The 26,414-nt window shown below is 44.9% G+C and overlaps 1 protein-coding gene across 1 annotated transcript; it reads right to left on the minus strand.

The window, feature by feature from the left end:
* Window positions 1-350: 350 nt before the first annotated feature.
* Window positions 351-1,657, minus strand: LOC123410395 (peroxidase 1-like). Its single transcript, XM_045103332.1, has 2 exons — window positions 1,378-1,657; window positions 351-1,282 (listed from the first exon to the last, which is right to left on the minus strand). The coding sequence occupies exons 1-2, from the start codon at window positions 1,585-1,587 to the stop codon at window positions 503-505; spliced, it is 990 nt and encodes a 329-aa protein (XP_044959267.1). The 5' UTR covers window positions 1,588-1,657; the 3' UTR covers window positions 351-502.
* Between the last annotated feature and the right edge of the window lie 24,757 nt (window positions 1,658-26,414).

The raw sequence follows: 26,414 nt of genomic DNA on the forward strand, positions 1-26,414 counted from the left end.
CCAGAAGGGCGCTATTCATGTCAGAAGATACTCTCCTGCGAACGAGAGACAAAACTTCTTAACTTGGATGCACAATCTCCGAGGTGAAGAGTTTTGAAAAATAATTTGTAATGTGAACCTTCAGTTCACTCTCTTTTCTCCAAATTGTAGAATCATCAAGAAGTTGCTTTTTTTTCGGACCGTTGCAGCGTTGTGCAAGAAAGAAGTGTTGCGATCCCATGCATCAACCAGTTTGCGCGACCTCTTTGTAGCCAGAAAATTTCCTCTTAATCCAACAAATTCTCAATAAGTAGTACTATGATTTCCTTTTGTCGAGCCAGGGATTCTGAACATAACGGTCCATGCCTCAATTTCTCTAATTCCTTTTTTAATTTGACAATGGCTTTTACTCAATATTACTACTGACGATAATAAATCATACTACTACAGTGAACAATATCAGACATACATCCTCGAACTCGTGCAGTTACAACTTACAGGTACAACTAAGAATCAAAGAACGCTAGTTGGGGGCGTAGCACTTCTTCCTGATCTCTCCCTCAGCGCCGGTGAGCACGCCTACGTCGCCCATCTTGATCATGGACGCGCTGAAGTCCTTAAAGAACTCGCCGTCGAACTTGCCGGTGGCGATGCGCTGGACGTAGTCTTTGGTGGTGGTGTCGAAGAGGAGCGCGGAGTCGGAGCGGAAGAGTCCCCTCCGTTTGGCGACGTGGCGGTAGTAGCTGGTGTCGAAGGTCTTGAAGCTACCGGGGTCCATCTCCGACAGCATAGCGCGGTCATCAACGCTCTTGCACTTGAGCCTCAGTTTGTCAGCGTACTCGCTGTCGAGAGACGGGTCGACGAGGCCATATGCACCGTTTTCGCCGGTGGTGTTGTAGAGCCGGTCGGCGAAAGACGGGCAGTGCGCCGTGCCGAGCGTGTGGGCGCCGGAGAGGACGACGAGATCCTTGAGGTTGAGGCCCTTGGAGGCGAAGATCTTGGCTAGCAGAGGGACGTCGCCGGAGGCCGGGGGCAGCTCGTTGCTGGCCTCCGTGGCACTGGACACCCTGCCGTCTCTCCTTCCCAACGCCACCGGCCAGAAGGGGCCCTTGGCGAGCACGACGGCGTCGCGGGACATGAGGGTAAGCACGTCGGCGCAGGAGACGATGCCCGGGCACGCGGCCTCGAGCTTGGCCTTCACCCGCTCTACGGAGCCGAACCCTCGCAGGCTCTTGTTCGGCTTGGCGTCCTTCTCCGCCACGTTGCCGTCGGTAGATTCGAGCAGGACAGAGGCGTCACAACCCTGCAATTTAATTAGCTTTGCATGTAAGTATAGATTTCATGATCGATAAGAGCAGAAATACGACGATTAATCTGCAGGCCAGGCAAGTCACGTACCCTGACGAAGCAGTCATGAAAATGGAGCCGGAGGAGCGGGCCGGCGAGACTGGGCGCGGCGGCGATGATCTTGGCCATCTCCTCGAGGACTATCTTCTCGGCGTCCGGGCATGTCTTGCTGTAGAAGCCGATCTCCAGCTGAGCCACCGCTGCCGAGCTAGTTGCGAGAACCAGCATGGCCAGAGGGAGTAGCAAAGACCTGATCGCCATGGACCTTTGCCAAATTAAACGTTCGAATTCAGCTCCAGTAATGTGGGTGTGGCTACAGACAAGAATGCAGTTGAGTGATCTATGTCGTTGCAACTCCCTGTACTTATAGATGTCCGGTGACGTAGACTCGGGTGCATGGTGTCAGCGTGACAACCTGGTTGCCGCGTATGCATGCATGTGCTAACTTCCACCTCCATACAACCGCCTCAATTATCTCCAACGTACGCAACCGCGGCTAAGCCAACTAGTCAATTAATGCAGCAAAAATGGGGGGAAAAGAATGGTGTCGAGGCCAGTTCATGACCAGTGTGTCGTTCATGGTAACGTGCTATGAATCTATCATCTGTCTCTTCACCATAAGGGAACGCAATGATCTGATTAGGTTAATGATTGCATCAAGGGAATAACCTCACCCGCAAAAAAAAAAAAAACAAAGAGAAAGGAATAACCTCACATGTATTTTTTTGACCAATCATTTGCGTAGGCTGGAGTGTTCTTGACGGGCCGTCCAATCGTGTATTCAAATTTAAAGATCCCTGTCGTGCGGTGATCACCTCTGTGTTGCTCCTATCTTTTTTTTTACGAATACGCCTAGTTAGCGTATCTTTATATTGATAGAAGGAATGAAACAACATGCTGACACCATGAACAGGTGCACTAGAAAGCGTTTCATGACAATCGTACGAGCAGAGGGAGATGGGGTTGCTCAGCCCCTTACATGATTTCAGGTTAATTACATGGGTAAGATTTCTAAGTCCTTTGGCTCCCGCAATGGCCTAGGAGAGGGCTTCACCTTTGATGGTCACGACCACACTGGTGGTAGAGGGGGATCTTATCGAAGATAATCGCGTTGCGGTGACACCATAGTGTCCATGCTACAAGGCCGGCAATGGTCGTGAAGCCGCGTCGTTTAGCCACGGGCAGCGTGAGATGGGCGGCGGTTAGCGAGTCGAAGTAGCCAATGGTACCATTGGGCGGGGTGTGATTGGGCTACACCAAGCAAGGATCTCATGCCAAACGACACGCTCGAATACGCATCCCACCAGGATATGCTGCAGAGTTTCCGGCTCCTACAAGCAAATGACACATGCTGGTTCATCGACAGGCCCCGCTGGGCGAGCTTGTCGGCGGACCAACAACGGTTCATGGAGGCCAGATACAGGAAGAACCTGACAGATAGAGGTTCTTGGGACTGCCACACCGACTGCTAGTGCTCGGGCGTCGTAGATCGAGTGAACAAGGCGGTATCACAAGAGGAGGCCAAGTATTCGCCGCTCTCCATCCACCGCCATCGGATGACATCCGCCTAGCGAGAGAGGGCCACGCGCTGCAGTTTGCGCCATATCTTCATGTATTTAAGGATGGTTGTAGATCCTGGTAGGCCTTGTATGTCAGTGTTCTAAGTACGGCCAAGCAGACCCGCAACCACCGCACGTGCAGGTGCGCCGCCTTCCAGTCGGAACGAGGGCAGCCAGGGCAGGGGCCAAGAGGGAGATAGAGCTACCCTCGAGCCACAGGTTACCTAGAAATGACAAGTAATGCCGTCACCCACAGTCCAGGTGGTGGATGGCCGAAAGAACTGAGCTGCCTCGGTGTTGTTAGGAAGCTGAAGATCATGGGACCATGGGATCACGGACCTGGAGGGAAATCCCGGTGCAGTGAAGGTCCCAGATGCCAAGTCCCCCAAAGTCGAGCCGGTGACAGACACACGCCCAACTGACAAGGCCGGAGCCAACCCTTGTATCTTTGCGACCATGCTAAAGGAACTCTTGATGATTCTATTCGCCTTTTGATGATTAGAGGGGAGAGCACCAAGGCGAGGAGGATGTGGACGGGCATTGTAATCAACACTTGTCGAACCAGGGCCAATGACTCGCCGTGCGTGAGAAGCGCTGCCTTCTATGTAGCAAGCTTGCTCACTAGCTTGTCGACAAGGGGCATCAGGTGGGAGGGTGGGACCTTCGAGAGGGAGAAGGGGAGGCCCAGATAGCTCACAAGGAATGAAGCAACAGAGTAGTTAAGCGCCGCGTCGACGGCATCGACGGTCGAGGGAGGGCACTGGATGGGCACGACCGAATACTTGGTGAAGTTCGTGCGTAGGCCGGAGACAACCCCAAAGAGGTCCAAGAGCTTGCTGACTTTGGTGAGCTCAAAGGTGTCGAGGTGGCAAAAAATAGCCATGTCGCCCGCGAACAGGGACACACTGGATGCGGCATGGCGTTGCGTGAGACGTCAGATGATGCCAGACGCCACGGCATGCTGCAACAGCGAATTCAAGGTGTCGATGACCAATATGAAGAGCATCGGCGAAACAGTGTCACCCTGACGGAGGCCCTGATAGTGAGAAATGGGTAGGCCTGGGTTGCTGTTGATCAGAATGTGAGTGGAGGCCGAGGACATGAGTATGGATACCCATTCCTGCCAGCATGGGCTGATACCCAAGTGCTGCAACACCTGGACGTGAAAGGGCCAGGAAACCAAGTCGAAAGCCTGCGCACTATCCAACTTAAGCATAACTTGAGGTGGCTTGACCAGGTGCAGTTGTTTTGCCATCTGCTCGATTAGGAGAAAGTTGTCATGGACACTCCTTCGGGCTATAAAAGCGCTCTGATTCGCGGAGAGAAGCTCCCCAAGTCTTGGTGCCAGGCGAAGTGACAGTACTTTCATGAATATCTTGGTCATGAAGTGAATGAGAGGGTGCTTGGATCCAAGGTACTTATTTTAGTCTGACTAAAAATAGTCTTTTTAAGAGGCTAAAGTTCCAAGCACCCCTGACTAAAGAGGGGCTAAAACTAGTTTTAAGACTATTTTTTTTAGTTAGGGGTACCCCTACTAAAATGTGAATTAGTCCCCTCTCTCTTCATTTAACTCCTCTCCTTTAACACAGGCGAGTTCTGAATTGGAGGGTTTGAAGAATAATAAATGCTCATTAACTTAATTTTAGTCTCTTTAATATTTAGATCCAAACATGGATGGGGCTAGCAAGTTTTAGTCCCACTACTTTTAGTCATGGGACTAAAACGTATCCAAGCATTCTCTGAGCCTACGATGATAGTCGAACAACATGTTTGCATTCGTTTTCTTGGGAAATGGGGTTACGAGGGCCTCATTCAGTAGCTAGAATGCCCGACCATTAAGGGCATACAACTGGTCGAACACCTCACATAGATCATCCTTAATGATATCCGAGAATGAACGAAGGAACTGGGTAGTGAACCCGTCTGGGCCGGGAGACTTGCCGGAGGGCAGCTTCTTAATAGCACCCCGGATCTCATCTAGGGTGAACGGTCCTCAAGCTCGAAAAGGTCAAACACTCGTCAATAGCCAATGGCATCGTGGTTGAGAGTGAAATGTCTCTCTCCTTGAGACCCAAGGACGGCCGAGAAGTGATCAAAAGCAGCCTTGGCTAGGTCCGGCTCATCAGAGATGCGCATCCCATTAACAGAAAGGTCAACACATGTGGTTCTTATGGACGCGGTATGAACCTAGAATCTTGGGGAGATCCGCAGAGGCCTCGCCCTCCCTGAGCCCTCGCAAACGGATCCATGCAATCGAGCACTCTAGAGAGGCGAACCCAAGGAATTTGCGCTTGAGTTCCCGACGCAACCATGCCTCGGCAGGGGATAGATGCCTGAGATCCCGGGCCGCATTTAATCTGGCAATAAGCTCGCGGGCAACGCCAATCTGGGTGGAGATGGTACTACGCGCCGTAACCTTGAGGCCGTCACCTAGACCGCATTGAATCTGCAGGTTGCTCCTGTCAAAATCATTAGTTAAGAAATACTCCCTCCGTTTCTTTTTATTCCGCGTATAAGATTTGATCAAAATCAAATAACATAAAATTTGACCAAATTTATATCAAAAAATATGAATATCTACTATATTAAAATTATATAGTATGAAAATATATCTCGTGATGCATCTGATAATATTGATTTCATGTTGTAAATGTTGATATTTTTTAATAAAAAGTTAGTCAAACTTTACAAAGCTTGACTTTGACCAAACTTTATATGCAAACTAAAAAGAAACGGAGGAAGTACCCCGCAAAGGTGGTACTCCCCGCGTAACAAGTGTTGAGTTGTGAGTGCTTGGTAAAAACTTTATGTGCGCCCCCGCGCACGTCGTTTGCCTTGCATGGAAGAGTTCCTCGTGATATCCAGTTTTCGTTCTTTTTTCCTTTCTAGTTTTGCCTTTCGCTTTAGTCCTTGAATATTTGAGATTTGCTGTTAAGCCTTTTGATTTGTTTCTTCTATTTGGCGATTCTCTCGCGTCGTTGTCGTTGACGTCATTGTCTTGTTTGTTTCTTTGGTTTCGTTCCTCGTTTGGCCCGTGCTACGGCTCCAAACTCGCCGTCTATGGCTGCCCTTCTTTGTCGACCATAACTTGTATTTTCTGTTGGTTTTCTGTTTTCTGTTTTTCCCTTTGTTTACCCATTATATTTCCGGGCAATGGATATTTATGGGGTAATTATGGGCTGGGGCTTCCAACACTATCAATTGTCATCTTTCAACTCGATCATGCAAATCAGTTCTTAGAGATCACTACGTTCTTTGCAGATATGGCTTGCCCTTTTTGCCGCATGACAAGTGGCCCCTGTTCTTGTTTTGATGCTTCTCCAGATCTGTTCATGGGCTGGATCGATGGTGTTCGAGGCTATTGTAAGTTCAATATTTTCTATTTTGTAGAAAAAATCGGGTTAACATGTTTTAGGTGGCGCATAGTAATTTCTTATAGTGTTGATGGTGTTGTTTTGAATTATAAGAATGCTTTTTCTTGTTTATGTGTGTTGTGATTCTTTTTGGAGTATCTTCCGTGCAAAGTTAGAGATCATATTGCTTTTTACATTGAGCATTGTAAGGCTTTAGCCATTCATAGGGATGGCAACGATTATGTGATTGCCCTTCAAACTAATGAGGTGAATTATATGGTGTTATGCTTAGTCATGGTCGCGTGGGCAACAAATTCCTTGGTCTTTCCTTGGTGGGATTGGTCATTGATTATGGTCCTCCTTATCGTGATATAATGACTTTTAGACTTGAAAACTGTGGAACATTGCTTGGTGTTGATTTTTATCGTGGTGGAGATCTGTTGTTACCTTTATCGTATGTTGGTAAGCTTTTTTAAAAGAATCATTTAACTTGTTTCATGTGACACACTGTGGAATTTATTTTTTCCAGCACTCCAGGGTAAAGTGTGAATCTACAAGGGACATTTGTTTTTACACTCGTGGTGTCAATACCAATTATCGGCAATTGTATTCCTTGAAATGTGACCTCTTTGATGACAACTACATATTGTGTTGTCATTTTGTTCTCATGATTAGTTATTATAATGTTAATCATCATCTTATGATGAGCTTGATTTTCTCTTTGTTATTTTTCTATATTTCTATTTCTATTTATTATTTTATTTTGTAGCCTTTATTTTTTTATTTAATTTAATGTTTCTTCGGGATATTTAGAGCATTGTTTCAACGAGTCTCAAGAAATTTCTGATAGTTCCTAGTTCTGTCCTTTTAACACTAAAAGTTACTTTGGATTGTTACAAGGATGATGTCTATGTTAGCATTCCTTCTTCCTACTTCATTGGCTTGGATGGTAGAATTGTGTTCAAGAAGGAAAGTTTCAGTGGTTTTCTTCAAGCATCGTCTATGGAAGAAAACAACTTGGTACTCATAACCTCCAAAGAGCGTGATGGGAAGCGTGCTGTTATCTTCAACCTTCTGCCACGGTGATGTCAGTTATAATTTATACTTTGAAGTAGAACAATCATGTAGCTTATAGTTGTACCTCAAATGGTACCTCCAAATGCTATTTAAAATATATGGTAGAATATATTGGCATTCCGATATATAAATCTCAGAAACCCACACATTCGTTGTTGTTCTATGGATGTAGCAAAGGCACAACCATGAAGCTAGTCGAGGCACATTTATGCATGAATCAGGGGCACAGTCATGGTTGTGTGTTTGAAATGTTTCTTTTTCTTACTCAAATAATCATGGTGACAAAGATACTAGAGGCACGATTATACATAAAGCAGAGGCACGTACACTGAGAAAGGCACGGTGAGGAAGATACTGGAGGCATGGTATACATACAACAGATGCACGAGTTTACTAGCTAGAGCCGTGACTATGCCCCTGTGTCGTGCATCTGTGTTGCAATTATTTCCGCTGAGACGTTTAGTCGAAGAGGCACGACCGGGAAGATAGTCGAGGCCCGGTTCTACATGTAGCAGAGACACGGTCGTGTCTCTATGTTCCCATTATTTCTGCTAAGACATTCACTCAAGGAGGCATAGCCGTGGAGCTAGTAGAGGCACAATTGTACACGTGTTACAGGCATGGTCGTGCCTCTATGTTCCAAATGTTTTTTTCTAACATGTTTACTTAGATAGGCACTATTGTAACATTAGTCCACCCATGCTACTTGTTGGAAATATGCCCTAGAGGCAATAATAAATTAGTTATTATTATATTTCTTTATTTGTGATAATCGTTTATTATTCATGCTATAATTGTATTGATTGTAAATACAAATACATGTGTGGATACATAGACAAAACACTGTCCCTTGTGAGCCTCTAGTTGACTAGCTCATTGATCAAAGATGGTCAAGGTTTCCTGACCATAGACAAGTGTTGTCACTTGATAACGGGATCACATCATTAAGAGAATCATGTGATGGACCAGCCCAAACTATGAACGTAGCATATTGATCGTGTCGTTTTACTGCTATTGTTTTCTGTGTGTCAAGTATTTGTTCCTATGACCATGAGATCATATAACTCACTGGCACCGCAGGAATACCTTGTGTGCATCAAACGTCGCAACATAACTGGGTGACTATAAAGGTGCTCTACAGGTATCTCAGAAGGTGACCGTTGAGTTAGTATGGATCAAGACTGGGATTTGTCACTCCGTATGACAGAGAGGTATCTCGGGGCCCACTCGGTAATACAACATCACACACAAGCCTTGCAAGCAATGTGACTAAGTGTAAGTCACGGGATCTTGTATTACGGAACGAGTAAAGAGACTTGCCGGTAACGAGATTGAAATAGGTATGCGGATACCGACGATCAAATCTCGGGCAAGTAACATACCGAAGGACACAGGGAATGACATACGGGATTATATGAAACCTTGACACTGAAGTTCAACCGATAAGATCTTCAGAGAATATGTAGGATCCAATATGGGCATCCAGGTCCTGCTATTGGATATTGACCGAGGAGTGTCTCGGGTCATGTCTACATAGTTTTCGAACCCGCAGGGTCTGTACACTTAAGTTTCGATGATGTTTTAGTATAGTTGAGTTATATGTGTGGTTACCGAATGTTGTTCGGAGTCTCGGATGAGATCACGGACATCACGAGGGTTTCCGGAATGGTCCAGAAACGAATATTGATATATAGGATGGTTTCATTTGGTCACCGGAAAGTTTCGGGCAATTCCGGCAGTGTACCGGGAGTGACGAATGGGTTCCGGGTGTTCACCGGGAGGGTCCCACCCACCCGGGAGTGAGCCCAAGGCACTAGGGTGGCGCCACAAGTCCTTAGTGGGCTGGTGGAGTCAGCCCAAGGGGCCCATGGCGCAACATAAGAAAATACCAAAAGAAAATAAAAGAAAAAGGAAAAGAGGGAGGTGGGAAGGACGAGGAGGACTCCTTCTTCCCAAACCGAATTGGAGGAGGAGTCCTCCTCCTCCCCTTGGCCAGCCCACCTTGAGGGTTTGTCCCTCAAGGCTAACCCTTCCCCTCCCTCCTATATATAGTGGTGTTCTAGGGCTGATTTGAGACAACTTTTGCCACGTGCAACTCAACCCTAGACCACATACTTCTACCTCTAGATCGGATTTCTGCGGAGCTCGGGCAGAGCCCTCCAGGAGTAGATCATCACCACCACTGGAGCGTCATCACACTGTCGGAGAACTCATCTACTTCTCCGTCTTGCTTTCTGGATCAAGAACGCCAAGATCATCGTCGAGCTGTACGTGTGCTGAAGGCGGAGGTACCATCCGTTCGACACTAGATCAGAACGGATCGTGGGACGGATCGCGGGATGGTTCGTGGGACGTGAAGACATTCCACTACATCAACCGCGTTTCTTAATGCTTCCCGTTGTGCGATCTACAAGGGTACGTAGATCTAATCTCCACTCGTAGATGGACATCACCATGATAGGTCTTCGTGTGCGTAGGAAATTTTTTGTTTCCCATGCAGCGTTCCCCAACAGTGGCATCATGAGCTAGGTTCATGCGTAGATGTTATCTCTAGTAGAACACAAAAGGTTTTGTGGACGGTGATGTTCGATTTGCTGCCCTCCTTAGTCTTTTGTCGACTCGGCGGTATTGTTGGATTGAAGCGGCCCAGACCGACATAACTCGTACGCTTACGGGAGACTGGTTTCATCGATTGACATGCAACCTCGTTGCATAAAGATGACTGACGGGTGTCGGTTTCTTCAACTTTAGTTGAATTGGTTTTGACCGAGGCGGTCCTTGGAGAGGTTAAATAGCAATTTGCACATCTCCGTTGTGGTTTTTGCGTAAGTAAGATGCAATCATAGTAGATACCCATAGCAGCCACGTAAAACATGCAACAACAAATTAGAGGACGTCTAACTTGTTTTTGGAGGGCATGCTTGTGATATTATATGGCCAATGACGTGATGTGATATATTGGATGTATGAGATGATCATGTTGTAATAGTTAATATCGACTTGCACGTCAATGATACGGCAACCTGCAGGAGCCATAGGGTTGTCTTTAAACTAACATTTGTGTTTGCAGATGCGTTTACTATATTGCTAGGGAGTAGCTTTAGTAGTAATAGCATAGATAACACGACAACCTCGATGGCGACACGTTGATGGAGATCATGGTGTGGCGCCGTTGACAAGAAGATCATGCCGGTGCTTTGGTAGTGGAGATCAAGAAGCACAAGATGATGGCCATATCATATCACTTATGAAATGCATGTGATGTTAATCCTTTTATGCACCTTCTTTTGCTTAGAATGACGGTAGCATTATAAGGTGATATCTCACTAAAATTTCAAGATGAAATTGTGTTCTCCCCGACTGTGCACTGTTGCGACAGTTCGTCGTTTAGAGACACCACGTGATGATCAGGTGTGATAGACTCAACGTTCACATACAACGGGTGCAAAACAGTTGCACACGCGGAACACTCGGGTTAAACTTGATGAGCCTAGAATGTGCAGACATGGCCTCGGAACACATGAGACCGAAAGGTCGAGCATGAATCGTATAGTTGATATGATTAGCATAGAGATGCTTACCACTAAACTCTTCTCAACTCACGTGATGATCGGACTTGAGTTAGTGGATTTGGATCATGTACCACTCAAATGACTAGAGAGATGTACTTTTTGAGTGGGAGTTTATTAAGTAATTTGATTAGTTAAACTCTAATTATCATGAACATAGTCAAAAGGTCTTTGCGAATTATGATGTAGCTTGTGCTATAGCTCTACTGTTTTTATATGTTCCTAGAGAAAATTTAGTTGAAAGATGATAGTAGTAGCTTTGCGGACTGAGTCCGTAAAACTGGGGATTGTCCTCATTGTTGCGTGGAAGGCTTATGTCCTTAATGCCCCACTCAGTGTGCTGCACCTCGAGCGTCGTCTGTGGATGTTGCGAACATATGACATACACGTTTTTGATGACTACGTGATAGTTCAGTGTGTAATACTTAATGGCTTAGAAGCAAGGCGCCGAAGACGTTTTGAAACGTCGCGGGACATAAGAGATGTTCTAAGATATGAAATTGAGATTTCATGCTCGTGCTCTTGTTGAGAGGTATGAGACCTCCGACAAGATTCTTTGTCTATAAAGTAAAGGAGAAAAGCTCAATCATTGAGCATGTTCTCAGATTGTCTGAGTACAACAATCGCTTGAATCAAGTGGGAGTTAATCTTCCAGATGAGATAGTGACGATTCTCCAAACTCACTGCCACTAAGCTACTAGAGCTTCGCGAAGAACTATAACATATCAAGGATAGATATGATGATCCTTGAGCGATTCGCAATGTTTGACACTGCGAAAGTAGAAATCAGGAAGCAGCATCAATTGTTGATGGTTAGTAAAACCACTAGTTTCAAGAAGGGCAAGGGCTAGAAGGGATACTTCATGAAACGACAAACCAGGTGATGGTCTAATGAAGAAACTCAAGATTGAACCCAAACTCGAGACTAAGTGCTTCTGTTATAAGGGGAACGGTCACTGAGACGGAGCTACCCTAGATACTTGGTAGATCAGAAGGCTGACGAAGTCAACGGAAGTATATTTGATATACATGATATTGATGTGTACTTTACTAATACTCCTAGTAGCATGAGGGTATTAGATACCGGTTCGATTGCTAAGTGATTAGTAACTCAAAATAAAAGCTACGGAATAAACGGAGACTAGCTAAAGGAAGGTGACGATAAGTGTTGGAAGTGTTTCCAAGGTTGATGTGATCAAACATCGCACGCTCCCTCTACCATCGGGATTGGTGTTAAACCTAAATAATTGTTATTTGGTGTTTGCGTTGAGCATGAACATGATTGGATCGTGTTTATTGCAATACGATTATTCATTTAAAAGGAATAATAGTTATTCTATTTTCTTGAATAATTACCCTCAATGGTTTATTGAATCTCGATCGTAATGTTACACATGTTCATAATATTGGTGCCAAAAGATACAAAGTAGTAATGATAGCACCCCTTACTTGTGGCACTACCGCTTGAGTCATGTCGGTATAAAGTGCATGAAGAAGCTCCATAGTGATGGATCTTTGTACTCACTCATTTTTGAAACGTTTGAGACATGCAAACCATACCTATTGGTATAAACGCATGAAGAAACTCCAGGCAGATGGATCGTTTGGGATCACTTGATTTTGAATCACTTGAGACATGCAAATGATACCACATGGAACAAGAAAGTAACTTGTTGGTAGTAATACATTTTTTGATGTGTGCAGTCCAATAAGTACCGAGGCACGCAATGGATATCGTTATGTTCTTACTTCACTGATGATTTGAGTAGATACATGGGTATTTACTTGATGAATCACAAGTCTGAAATATTGAAAATTTCAAAACTATTTCAGAGTGAAGATCATCATAACTAGAGGATAAATTGTCTACGATATGATCATAGAGATGAATATCTTAGTTGCAAGTTTTGGTACACATTTAACATAATGTGGAAATTGTTTCGCAGTTCATGCCACCTAGAACACCATAGTGTGATGGTGTGTCCGGACGTCATAGCCGCACTTTATTTAATATGGTGCATATTATGATGTCTCTTATCAAATTACCACTATCGTTTATGGGTTATGCATTAGAGACAACCGCATTCACTTTAAATAGGGACCGCGTATTTCCGTTGAGATGACACAGTATAGACTATGGTTTGGAGAAACCTAAGCTGTCGTTTCTTGAAAGTTTGGGGCTGTGACGCTTATGTGGAAAAGTTTCAGTCTGATAAGCTCGAACCCAAAGCGGATAAATGCATCTTCATAGGATATCCAAAACAGTTGGGTACATCTCCTATCTCAGATCCGGAAGCAAAATGTTTGTTTCTAGAAAACGGGTCCTTTCTCGAGGAAAGGTTTCTCTCGAAAGAATTGAGTGGTAGGATGGTGGAACTTGATGAGGTTATTGAACCGTCACTTTAACCAGTGTGTAGTAGGGCGCAGGAAGTTGTTCCTATGGCGCCTACACCAATTGAAGTAGAAGCTGATGATGGTGATCATTAGAGCTTCGGATCAAGTTACTACAAACCTCGTAGGTCGACAAGGTCACGTACTACTACAGAGTGGTACGGGAACACTATCTTGGAGGTCATGTTGTTGAACAACAATGAACCTACGAGCTATGGAGAAGCGATGGTGGGCCCGGATTCTGACAAATGGCTCGAGGCCATGAAATCCGAGAGAGGATCCATGTATGAAAACAAAGTGTAGACTTTGGAAGAACTACTTGATGGTCAAAGGACTATTAAGTAAAGATAGACCTTTAAAAGGAAGACAAACGATGATGGTGAAAAGTCGACATTAAGAAAAGCTCGACTTATCGCAAAGATGTTTCCGACAAGTTCTGAGAGTTGACTATGATGAGACTTTCTCACTCATAGCGATGCTAAAAGTCTATTGGAATTATGTTAGCAGTTGCTGCATTATTTATGAAATATTGCACATAGGATGTCAAAACATTGTTTCCTCGACGGTTTCCTTGTGGAAAGATTGTATGTGATACAACCAGAAGGTTTTTTCAATCCTAAGGATGCTAACAAGTATGCAAGCTTCATAAGTGAGTGGTGAGATCCTTCCATGGACTGGTGAAAGCATCTCGGAGTTGGAATATAGGCTTTGATGAGATGATCAAAGCTTTTGGGTTTATGCAAGGTTTATGAGAAACTTGTATTTCCAAAGAAGTGAGTGGGAGCACTATAGAATTTCTGATAAATATATGTGGTTGACATATTGTTGATCGGAAGTAATGCAGAATATTTGTAAAGCATAAAGGGTTGTTTGAAAGGAGTTTTTTCAAAGGAAAAGCTGGATAGAGCTACTTGAACATTAAGCATCAAGATCTATAGAGATAGATCAAAAACGCTTAATAGAATTTTCAATAAAATGCATGCCTTGACAAGTTTTTGAAGGAATTCAAAATAGATCAGCAAAGAAGGAGTTCTTGGTTGTGTTGTAAGGTGTAAATTTGAGTAAAGACTCAAAGCCCGACCAGGGAAGAAGAAAGAGAAAGGACGAAGGTCGTCTCCTATGCCTTAGCCATAGACTCTAAAGTACGACATGCTATGTGCCGCACGTGATGTGTGCCTTGCCACAAGACTGTTAAGAGGTACAGAGAGTGATACATGATTGAATCACTGAACACCGGTCAAAGTTATCCTTAGTAACTAATGGACTAAGGAAATTTTCTCGATTATGGAGGTGGTTAAAGAGTTCGTCGTAAAGGGTTACGTCCATGCAAGCTTTGACACTAATCCGAATAACTATGAGTAGTAAAACGGATTCGTATAGTAGAGTAGATATTTGGAGTATTTCCGAATAGCACGTAGTAGCAGCATCTATAAGATGACATAAAGATTTTTAAAGCACACACGGATCTGACAAATTCAGAACCGTTGACTAAAACCTCTCTCATGAGCAAGACGTGATCAAACCCCAGAACTATATGGGTGTTGGATTCGTTAAAATCACATGGTCATGTGAACTAGATTATTGACTCTAGTGCAAGTGGGAGATTGTTGTAAATATGCCCTAGAGGCAATAATAAATTAGTTATTATTATATTTCTTTGTTCATGATAATCGTTTATTATCCATGCTATAATTGTATTGATTGGAAACACAAATACATGTGCGGATACATAGACAAAACACTGTCCCTAGTGAGCCTCTAGTTGACTAGCTCGTTGATCAAAGATGATCAAGGTTTCCTGACCATAGACAAGTGTTGTCACTTGATAACGGGATCACATCATTAGGAGAATCTTGTGATGGTCCAGACCCAAACTATGAACGTAGCATATTGATCGTGTCATTTTATTGCTATTGTTTTCTGCTGTCAAGTATTTGTTCCTATGACCATGAGATCATATAACTCACTGGCACCGGAGGAATACCTTGTGTGCATCAAACGTTGCAACGTAACTGGGTGACTATAAAGGTGCTCTACACGTATATCCGAAGGTGTCCGTTGAGTTAGTATGGATCAAGACTTGGATTTGTCACTCCATATGACGGAGAGGTATCTCGGGGCCCACTCGGTAATACAACATCACACACAAGCCTTGCAAGCAATGTGACTAAGTGTAAGTCACGAGATCTTGTATTACAGAACGAGTAAAGAGACTTGCGGGTAATGAGATTGAAATAGGTATGCGGATACCGACGATCAAATCTCGGGCAAGTAACATACCGAAGGACAAAGGGAACGACATACAGGATTATATGAATCCTTGACACTTAGGTTCAACCGATAAGATCTTCGGAGAATATGTAGGATCCAATATGGGCATCCAGGTCCCGCTATTGGATATTGACCGAGGAGTGTCTCGGGTCATGTCTACATAGTTCTCAAACCCGCAGGGTCTGCACACTTAAGGTTCGATGATGTTTTAGTATAGTTGAGTTATATGTGTGGTTACCGAATGTTGTTCGGAATCCCGGATGAGATCACGGACGTCACGAGGGTTTCCAGAATGGTCCGGAAACAGAGATTGATATATAGGATGGTTTCATTTGGTCATCGGAAAGTTTTGGGCAATTCCGGTAGTGTACCGGGAGTGATGAATGGGTTCCGGGTGTTCACCGGGAGGGGCCCACCCACCCAGGAGTGAGCACAAGTCCCTAGGGTGGCGCCGCAAGTCCTTAGTGGGCTGGTGGAGTCAGCCCAAGGGTCCCATGGTGCCACATAAGAAAATACCAAAAGAAAATAAAAGAAAAAGGGAAAGAGGGAGGTGGGAAGGAAGAGGAGGACTCCTCCTTCCCGAACCGAATTGGAGGAGGAGTCCTCCTCCTCCCCTTGGCCGGCGCACCTTGAGGGTTTGTCCCTCAAGGCTAGCCCTTCCCCTCCCTCCTATATATAGTGGTGTTTTGGGGCTGATTTGGGAAAACTTTTGCCACGTGCAACTCAACCCTAGACCACATAGTTCTACCTCTAGATCGGATTTCTGCGGAGCTCGGGCGGAGCCCTGCAGGAGTAGATCATCACCACCACCAGAGTGTCGTCACGCTGCCGGAGAACTCATCTCCTTCTCCGTCTTTCTTGTTGGATGAAGAAGCCCGAGATCATCGTCGAGCTGTACGTGTGCTGAACGCGGAGGTGTCGTCCGTTCGGCACTAGATCGGAACGGATCGTGGGACGGATCGCGGGACGGTTCGTGGGATGGTTCGAGGGACGTGAAGACGTTCCACTACATCAACCGTGTTTCTTAACGCTTCCCGCTGTGCGATCTACAAGGGTACGTAGATCTAATCTCCACTCGTAATGGACATCACCATGATAGGTCTTTGTGTGCGTAGGAAATTTTTTGTTTCCCATGCAACGTTCCCCAACACTACTATATTTCGAAGATTCATGGTTGTGGCTTTGCATTCCAAATGTTGCTATCGTGGAGAAAAGGCATTGTCATGCATCTGTGTTTCTGTTGTTGTCATTCACACGTTCACAAAGAGAGGCACGACCGTAAAGCTGTGATAGGCAATGTTCTACATGAAGTAGAGGCACAGATGTGCCTACGAGTTTTAAATGCTTGCTCTTTTATTTTAGTGCTATCTAAATGTTTGCTCTTACATATTAATGGAAGTCTGTTTTATATAGTATGTTTATCGCAGGAGATGTGAAAATCTACTTTTATAGGCACATGTTCACTCTAAGAGTCACGGTTATGAAGATACAGGAAATATTGTTCCATGAGAAGCGGATGCACGTTTGTGCCTCGGTGTTCAAAATGTTTCTGTATCACATCATTTCATGGAAAGGAACGATTGTGATTCTAGGAAAGGCACGGTTCCTCGTGGAGCAATGTAACATGCCTTTATTTTTATCGTTCGATCACATCTTCTCTAAGAGAGGCAAGAAGATAGAGATTCAAGAGGCACTGTTGGACCTGAAACAGATGCACGGTCGTGGCTCTGTGTTTCCAATATTCATCTAGAGAGGCACGACCATGTTTCTGTCTTTCTTCTGACACGTACAATCAGATAGGCACGACCATGAAGATGCCGATTACTTCCTTTGGTGATCCAGAAACAGAGCAGAAAGGATTATGACCATTTTCTCCAAAGATGACCCTGAGTTATCGAACCCATGAGGGGAAGGCCCCCTTTAAGCTAGGGTCTCAAGCACACTTTTGTTAAAGAACAACTCCAACTTTTCGTTGGATCAAAATCAAACAAACTGAAGGGGGACACTTATAGTAAAAATAGGTATGGGTTTGAGCTCCTAATGCTCACAACCATATATTTGTTTTGGGGCCAAATAGGACATTAATTTGTGTGCTAGAACTCACCCATTGATGTGCTTGTTACAAACCGAAGTGGAGGATGTGTCCAAATTATGTCTTGACTTGCATGCATCATGCATTAGGAGTCAGTTGTCCAACCGAGTGCCCTATTTGTCTCGTAGGGTTGCCTCAATAATTAAGATTGTAATAAAAAAATTATCTTTTGGCATTTAATGACTACATTTCTTGAATCCCCATGGATAAAATCCATGTTACCATACTAAAAAAATCATATCAATCGTGTTCAGAATAACACTTCATGGTCTCCACACCTTTAGCCTCTCCTCAACATGCTCTCCATGATCGTGGGTACGTACAGGTATGAAGAACGCAGATGAAACAAGGGATATCTATGGAACAATTTTATTTCACACATACTCGGCGTTAATTCAAAGCCCTTACATTAATCCCAACAACAAATACATAGGGTTGTAGGGCTCTTGCCTCAACCCATAACTTACCAAATTACTCAAATATGTGGATCAGATCACACGAAGAACAGATCATGAAGGTAGATTGATTGCAAATATGTCTTACAATGGACATTGTGTGTGATACATGATTATAAGTATGTTCTAGTGGAAGAAGAGATATGGTGATGATGATGTCTATGAAGATGAAAGTGGTGGTGGCTAGGGTTGATGTATGAGGATGACTCTATGCTGGTTCTTCTCACGGATGTTTTCTTCACATTTTGGCCTTGACACCTTTGTATAAGTTGTTGAGGTGGACGAGGAGTCTCGATTTCGATTCCATATGACATCCCATCACTACTAGGATAAAGCCTAGCAGTTGCGTGGGCATTAGGTGTATAAGTAGCATGGGGTACCGCGCTACTGATAAGATGCTACAGCTAACCTGTATCAGTAACGCGTGGCGGGCTGCGCTACTCCTATACATGCGTAGCAGTAGTGGGCTTTAGAGCAATGCGCTACTGCTAATAGCTGCAACGCTTTGAATTAAGACGCGCTACTAGTAAGGGCGCACTGCTGCTAACTTTTCTTCCTTCGCTACTGCTAGTTTTATTAGTTTCTAATTTTTTTCTGCATATTTGTTTTGTATTTGAACATGCTTTATGCAATAATCTTTAGCACATACAAATGTCATCATCATACAAATACAAATGTAATCATAACAGACACATACAAATAGCCTCGTCAAATCATGTCATCATCATAATCATCATCCAACACAAAGTGGTCTCTCGTCATCCAATACAAAGTGGTCTCGAATACTTGCAACTCCATTGTCATCCATCTAAACAATGATATACGCGAGAAGTGCTATCACTATGAGTGAGAGCGGAACTATGAAGTACATGAGGCGGCGGTTAAGAGTCCTCTCTCGCGCTAGCGTGAACTTCAAGTAACTAGTTTACGCTGTTAAGTAACGTAGCATAAATTCAAAAAAATTCCTACGCCATATTCAGATCTTCCTATGAAGAGACCAACAACGAGAGAGGGGTGAGTGCATCTTCATACCTTTGAAGATCGCTAAGCGGAAGCGTTGCTAGAACGCGGTTGATGGAGTCGTACTCACGGCGATTCAGATCGCGGTGTGATTCCGATCTAGTGCCGAACCACGGCACCTCCGCATTCAACACACGTGCAGCCCGGTGACGTCTCCCGCACCTTGATCCAGCAAGGAGGAGGGAGAGGTTGGGGAAGATCTCCAGCAGAACGACGACGTGGTGTCGATGGAGAGACGAGGTCTCCCGGCAGGGCTTCTCCAAGCACCGTGGGAGAGGAGGAAGAAGGGGGGCAGGGCTGCGCCGAGGGAGATGGAAAACTGTGTGCAAAACAGCCCCAAAACCCCCCCTATATATAGGGGGAGGAGAGGGGGGGGGTGCCACCCCTAGGGTTCCCACCCTAGGTGGTGCGGCAGCCCCCCAAATGGGAGGTGCGGCGGCCAGGGCAGGGGGAGGGGGTGGCGCACCCCTAGGTGGGCCTAAGGCCCACCATCGCCTAGGGTTTCCCCCCCTCTCCACCTCCTACGCCTTGGGCCTCCTTGTGGGAGGTTCACCAGCCCACTTTGGGCTGGTTTCCCTCCCTCTTTTGGCCCATGCTATCTCTTGGGGCTGGTGGCCCCTCCCGGTGGACCCCCGGGACCATTTCCGGTGGTCCCGGTACATTACCGGTGACGCCCAAAACATTTCCAGTGTCCAAAACCATCCATCCTATATATCAATCTTTACTTCCGGACCATTCCGGAGCTCCTCGTGACGTCCGGGATCTCATCCGGGACTCCGAACAACTTTCGGTAACCTCGTATAACAATTCCCTATAACCCTAGCGTCATCGAACCTTAAGTGTGGAGACCCGACGGGTTTGGGAGACAGGCAGACATGACCGAGACACCTCTCCGGCCAATAGCCATCAGCGGGGTTTGGATACCCATGGTGGCTCCCACTTGCTCCATGATGATCTCATCGAATGAACCATGATGTCAAGGATTCAATCAATCCCGTATACAATTCCCTTTGTCTGTCGGTATAGAACTTGCCCGACATTCGATCGTCGGTATACCTATACCTTGTTCAATCTCGTTACCGGTAAGTCTCTTTACTCGTTCCGTAGCACGTCATCGTGTGACTAACTCCTTAGTCACATTGAGCTCATGATGACGTTCTACCGAGTGGGCCCAGAGATACCTCTCCGCCACACGGAGTGACAAATCTCGATCTCGATTCGTACCAACCCAACAGACACTTTCAGAGGTACCCGTAGTGCACCTTTATAGTCACCCCGTTATGTTGTGACGTTTGATACACCCAAAGCACTCCTATGGTATCCGGGAGTTGCACAATCTCACGGTCGAAGGAAAAGACACTTGACATTAGAAAAGCTTTAGCATACGAACAATACGATCTAGTGCCATGCTTAGGATTGGGTCTTGTCCATCACATTATTCTCCCAATGATGTGATCCCGTTATCAATGACATCTAATGCCCATGATCAGGAAACCATGATCATCTATTGATCAACGAGCTAGCCAACTAGAGGCTTGCTAGGGACACATTGTGATCTATTTATTCACACATGTATTACTGTTTCCTGTTAATACAATTATAGCATGAACAATAGACGATTATCATGAATAAGGAAATATGATAATAACCATTTTATTATTGCCTCTAGGGCATATTTCCAACAGTCTCCCACTTGCACTAGAGTCAATAATCTAGTTACATTTTGATGTATCGAACACCCATAGCATTATGGTGTTGATCATGTTTTGCTCATGGAAGAGGTTTAGTCAACGGGTCTGCAACATTCAGATCCATGTGTACTTTACAAATCTCTATTACTCCACTCTAGACATGGTCCTGGATGGAGTTGTAGTGGCGTTTGATGTGCTTCGTCTTTCGGTGAAACCTGGGCTCTTTGGCTATGGCAATGGCCCCAGTGTTATCACAGAAGAGTGTCATTGGACCGGACGCACTTGGAACCACTCCAAGGTCGGTGATGAGCTCCTTCATCCAAATTCCTTCATGAGCCGCTTTTGAAGCAGCTATGTACTCCGCTTCACATGTAGATGCCACCACGACTTCTTGCTTGCTGCTGCACCAGCTCACTGCCCCACCATTCAAAACATATACGTATCCCGTTTGTGACTTAGAGTCATCCAGATCTGTGTCGAAGCTAGCGTCGACGTAACCCTTTAAGACGAGCTCTTCGTCACCTCCATAAACGAGAAACATCTCCTTAGTCCTCTTCAGGTACTTAAGGATATTGTTGACCGCTGTCCAGTGTTCCATACCGGGATCACTTTGGTACCTCCCTACCAAACTTATAGCAAGGTTTATATCAAGTCTGGTACACAGCATGGCATACATTAGAGAGCCTACGGCTGAAGCGTAGGGGACAATACTCATCTTCTCTCTATCTGCTGCCGTGGTCGGTGACTGAGTCTTACTCAATCTCATACCTTGCAAAACTGCCAAGAACCCTTTCTTTGAGTTTTCCATATTGAACTTCTTCAATATCTTGTCAAGGTATGTACTTTGCGAAAGACCTATGAGGCGTATCGATCTATCTCTATAGATCTTGATGCCTAATATGTATGCACCTCCTCCAAGGTCCTTCATTGAAAAACTCTTGTTCAAATAGGCCTTTATGCTCTCCAACATCTCTATATTATTCCCCACCAATAATGTGTCATCCACATATAGTATGAGGAAAGCTACAGAGCTCCCACTCACTTTCTTGTACAGACAGGCTTCTCCAAAACCTGTATGAACCCAAACGCTTTAATCACCTCATTAAAGCAAATGTTCCAACTCCGAGATGCTTGAACCAGCCCATAGGTGGAGCGCTGGAGCTTGCACACTTTGTTAGCACCCTTAGGGTCGACAAAACCTTCTGGTTGCATCATATACAACTCTTCCTTAAGGTTCCCGTTAAGGAACGCTGTTTTGACGTCCAATTGCCAAATTTCATAATCATAAAAGGCGGCAATTGCTAACATGATTCACACTGATTTCAGCTTCGCTACGGGAGAGAAATTCTCTTCGTAGTCAATTCCTTGAATTTGTCGAAAACCCTTTGCGATAGGTCGAGCTTTATAAATGGTTACATTACCGTTTGCATCAGTCTTCTTCTTGAAGATCCATTTATTTTCTATGGTTCTCTGGTGATCGGGCAAGTCCACCAAAGTCCATAGTTTGTTCTCATACATGGATCCTATCTCGGATTTCATAGCTTCAAGCCGTTTGTTGGAATCCGGGCCCACCATTTCTTCTTCATAGTTCGAAGGTTCACCGTTGTCTAACAACATGTTTTCCATCACAGGGTTGCCGTACCACTCTGGTGCGGAGAGTGCCCTTGTGGACCTTCGTGGTTCAGTAGTAACTTGATCCGAAGCTTCATGATCATTATCACTAACTTCCTCTTCAGTTGGTACAGGCGCCACAGGAACAATTTCCCGCGCTGCGCTACTTTCCTGTTCGAGAGGGGGTGTAATTACCTCATCAAGTTCTACTGTCCTCCCACTTACTTCTTTCGAGAGAAACTCTTTCTCTAGAAACGATCCATTCTTGGCAACAAAGGTTTTACCTTCGGATCTAAGATAGAAGGTATACCCAATAGTTTCCTTAGGGTATCCTACGAACACGCATTTCTCCGCTTTGGGTTCGAGCTTTTCTGGTTGAAGTTTCTTCACATAAGCATCGCAGCCCCAAACTTTAAGAAACGACAACTTAGGTTTCTTGCCAAACCATAGTTCATACGGTGTCGTCTCAACGGGTTTAGACGGTGCCCTATTTAAAGTGAATGCTGGAGTTTCTAATGTGTATCCCTAAAATGATAGCGGTAAGTCGGTAAGAGACATCATAGATCGTACCATATCTAATAAAATGCGATTACGACGTTCAGACACTCCGTTGCGTTGCGGTGTGCCAGGCGGCGTCAGTTGTGAAACGATTCCACACTTCCATAGGTGTGTGCCAAACTGGTGACTCAAATATTCTCCTCCACGATCAGATCGTAGACACTTAATTTTCTGTCACGTTGATTCTCAACCTCATTATGAAATTCCTTGAACTTTTCAAACGTGTCAGATTTGTGCTTCATCAAGTAGATATACCCATACCTACTCAAATCATCGGTGAGAGTGAGAACATAACGGTAGCCACCGCGAGCTTCAACGTTGATTGGACCAGACACATCAGTATGTATTATTTCCAATAAGTCGGTTTCTCTCTCCATTATTCCTGAGAATGGAGTCTTAGTCATCTTGCCCATGAGGCACGGTTCGCATGTGTCAAATGATTCAAAGTCAAGAGACTCTAATAGTCCATCAGTATGGAGCTTCTTCATGCGCTTAACACCGATATGACCAAGGCGGCAGTGCCACAAGTATGTGGGACTATCATTATCAACTTTACATCTTTTGGTACTGACACTATGAATATGTGTAACATCACGACTGAGATTCATCAAGAATAAACCATTCACCAGCGGAGCATGACCATAAAACATATCACTCATATAAATAGAACAACCATTATTCTCTGACTTAAATGAGTAGCCGTCTCGCATTAAGCAAGACCCTGATACAATATTCATGCTCAAAGCTGGTACTAAATAACAATTATTAAGGTTTAAAATTAATCCTGACGGTAGATGTAGAGGTAGCGTGCCGACGGCGATCACATCGACCTTGGAGCCATTCCCGACGCGCATCGTCACCTCGTCCTTGGCCAGTCTCCGGTTATTCCACAGTTCCTGCTTTGAGTTGCAAATGTGAGCAACAACACCGGTATCAAATACCCAGGAGCTACTACGAGCGCTGGTAAGGTACACATCAATCACATGTATATCACATATACCTTTAACGTTGCCGGCCTTCTTGTCCGCTAAGTAATTGGGGCAGTTCCGCTTCCAGTGACCTTTTCCCTTGCAATAGAAGCACTCTGTCTCAGGCTTGGGTCCATTCTTTTTCTTCTTCCCAGCATCTGGCTTACCGGGCGCGGCAACGGCTTTGCCGTCTTTCTTGAAGTTCTTCTTACCCTTGCCCTTCTTGAAACTAGTGCTCTTGTTGACCATCAGCACTTGATGCTCTTTCTTGATTTCTATTTCTGCAGACTTGAGCATTGAGTACAACTCAGGAATGGTCTTCTCCATCCCTTGCATGTTGTAGTTCAGCACAAAACCTTTGTAGCTTGGTGGAAGGGACTGGAGGATTCTGTCAATTATAGCATCATCCGGAAGTTCGACTCCAAGTGAAGTCAGACGATCGTGTAACCCATACATTTTGAGTATGTGCTCACTAACAGAACTGTTCTCCTCCATCTTACAGCTAAAGAACTTGTCGGAGACTTCATATCTCTCGACACGGGCATGAGCTTGAAAAACTAGTTTCAGCTCTTGGAACATCTCATATGCACCGTGTTGCTCAAAAGACATTTGGAGCCCCGTTTCCAAACTGTATAACATGCCACACATAACCAGAGAGTAGTCATCACTTCGCGTTTGCTAGACGTTCAGAATGTCCTGGGCTGCTGCGGGAGCGGGAGGGTCACCTAGCGGTGCATCAACGACATAAGCCTTTTTAGCCGCTTCAAGGATGAGCTTCAAGTTGCGAACCCAGTCCGCATAGTTGCTACCATCATCTTTCAGCTTGTTTTTCTCTAGGAATGCGTTGAAATTGAGGTTGACGTTGGCCATCTACAATATTTATAAATACAACTTTTAGACTAAGTTCATGACAATTAAGTTCATTTAATCAAATTAAGTAGGAACTCCCACTTAAATCGACATCCCTCTAGTCATCTAAGTGATACATGATCCATGTTGACTAACCCGTGCCCGATCATCACGTGAGACGGACCAGTCACCATGGTGAGCAACTTCATGCTGATCGTACTAAACCATATGACTCATGTTCGACCTTTCGGTCTCTTGTATTCGAGGTCATGTCTGTACATGCTAAGCTCGTCGAGTCAACCTAAGTGTTTCGCGTGTGTAAATCTGGCTTACACCCGTTGTATGCGAACGTTAGAATCTATCACACCCGATCATCACGTGGTGCTTCGAGACAACGATCGTTCGCAACGGTGCACACTTAGGGAAATACGTTCTCGAAATTTTAAGAGGGATCATCTCATTATGCTACCGTCGTTCTAAGCAAGAAGATGAAAAACATGATAAACACCACAGTGCAATCATATAGTGACATGATATGGCCATTATCATCTTTGCTCTTTCGATCTCCATCTTCAGGCATCGCATGATCATCATTGTCACCGGCATGACACCATGATCTCCATCATCATGATCTCCATCATCGTTTCTCCGTGAAGTCGTCACGCCAACTACTACTATGACTACTACTATAGCTAACCGTTAGCAATGAAGTAAAAGTAGTAAGCACATGGCGTTGCATCTCATACAATAAATTAAGACAACTCCTATGGCTCCTGCCGGTTGTCATATTCATCGACATGCAAGTCGTGAAACCTATTAAAATAACATGATCATCTCATACATCATACATGCAACATCACAACTTTGGCCATATCACATCACATGTCAAACCCTGCAAAAACAAGTTAGACGTCCTCTAATTGTTGTTGCATGTTTTACGTGGCTGATTTGGGTTTCTAGCAAGAACGCTTTCTTACCTACGTGACAGCCATAATGATGATATGCCAAAGCTATTTACCCTTCATAAGGACCCTTTTCATCAAATCCAATCCGACTAGAGTAGGAGAGACAGACACCCGCTAGCCACTTTTATGCACGGTGTGCATGTCTGTCGGTGGAACCAGTCTCACGTAAGCGTACGTGTAAGGTCGGTCCGGGCCGCTTCATCCCACAATACCACCGGAAAAGAATAAGACTAGTAGCGGCAAGCAATTGACAAATCATCGCCCACAACCTTTTGTGTTCTACTCGTGCATAGAATCTACGCATAGAAAACCTGGCTCGGATGCCACTGTTGGGTAACATAGCATAAATTCAGAAAATTTCCTACGCCATATTCACATCTTCCTATGGAGAGACCAACAATGAGAGAGGGGTGAGTTCATCTTCATACCTTTGAAGATTGCTAAGCGGAAGCGTTGCTAGAACGCGGTTGATGGAGTTGTACTCGCGGCGATTCAGATCACGGTGTGATTCCGATCTAGTGTCGAACCACGGCACCTCCGTGTTCAACACACGTGCAGCCTGGTGACGTCTCCCCACCTTGATCCAGCAAGGAGGAGGGAGATGTTGGGGAAGATCTCCAGCAGAACGACGGCGTGGTGTCGATGGAGAGATGAGGTCT

The sequence above is a fragment of the Hordeum vulgare genome, chromosome 7H (assembly GCF_904849725.1).
Source record: "Hordeum vulgare subsp. vulgare chromosome 7H, MorexV3_pseudomolecules_assembly, whole genome shotgun sequence".
Classification (NCBI taxonomy): Eukaryota; Viridiplantae; Streptophyta; class Magnoliopsida; order Poales; family Poaceae; genus Hordeum; species Hordeum vulgare.

Coding starts and splice junctions, on each gene's coding strand:
- LOC123410395 (XM_045103332.1), bottom strand. CDS start 1,587: ATGGCGATCAGGTCTTTGCTACTCCCTCTGGCCATGCTGGTTCTCGCA. Junction 1,283..1,377: donor TTCATGACTGCTTCGTCAGG/GTACGTGACTTG, acceptor ATTAAATTGCAG/GGTTGTGACGCCTCTGTCCT.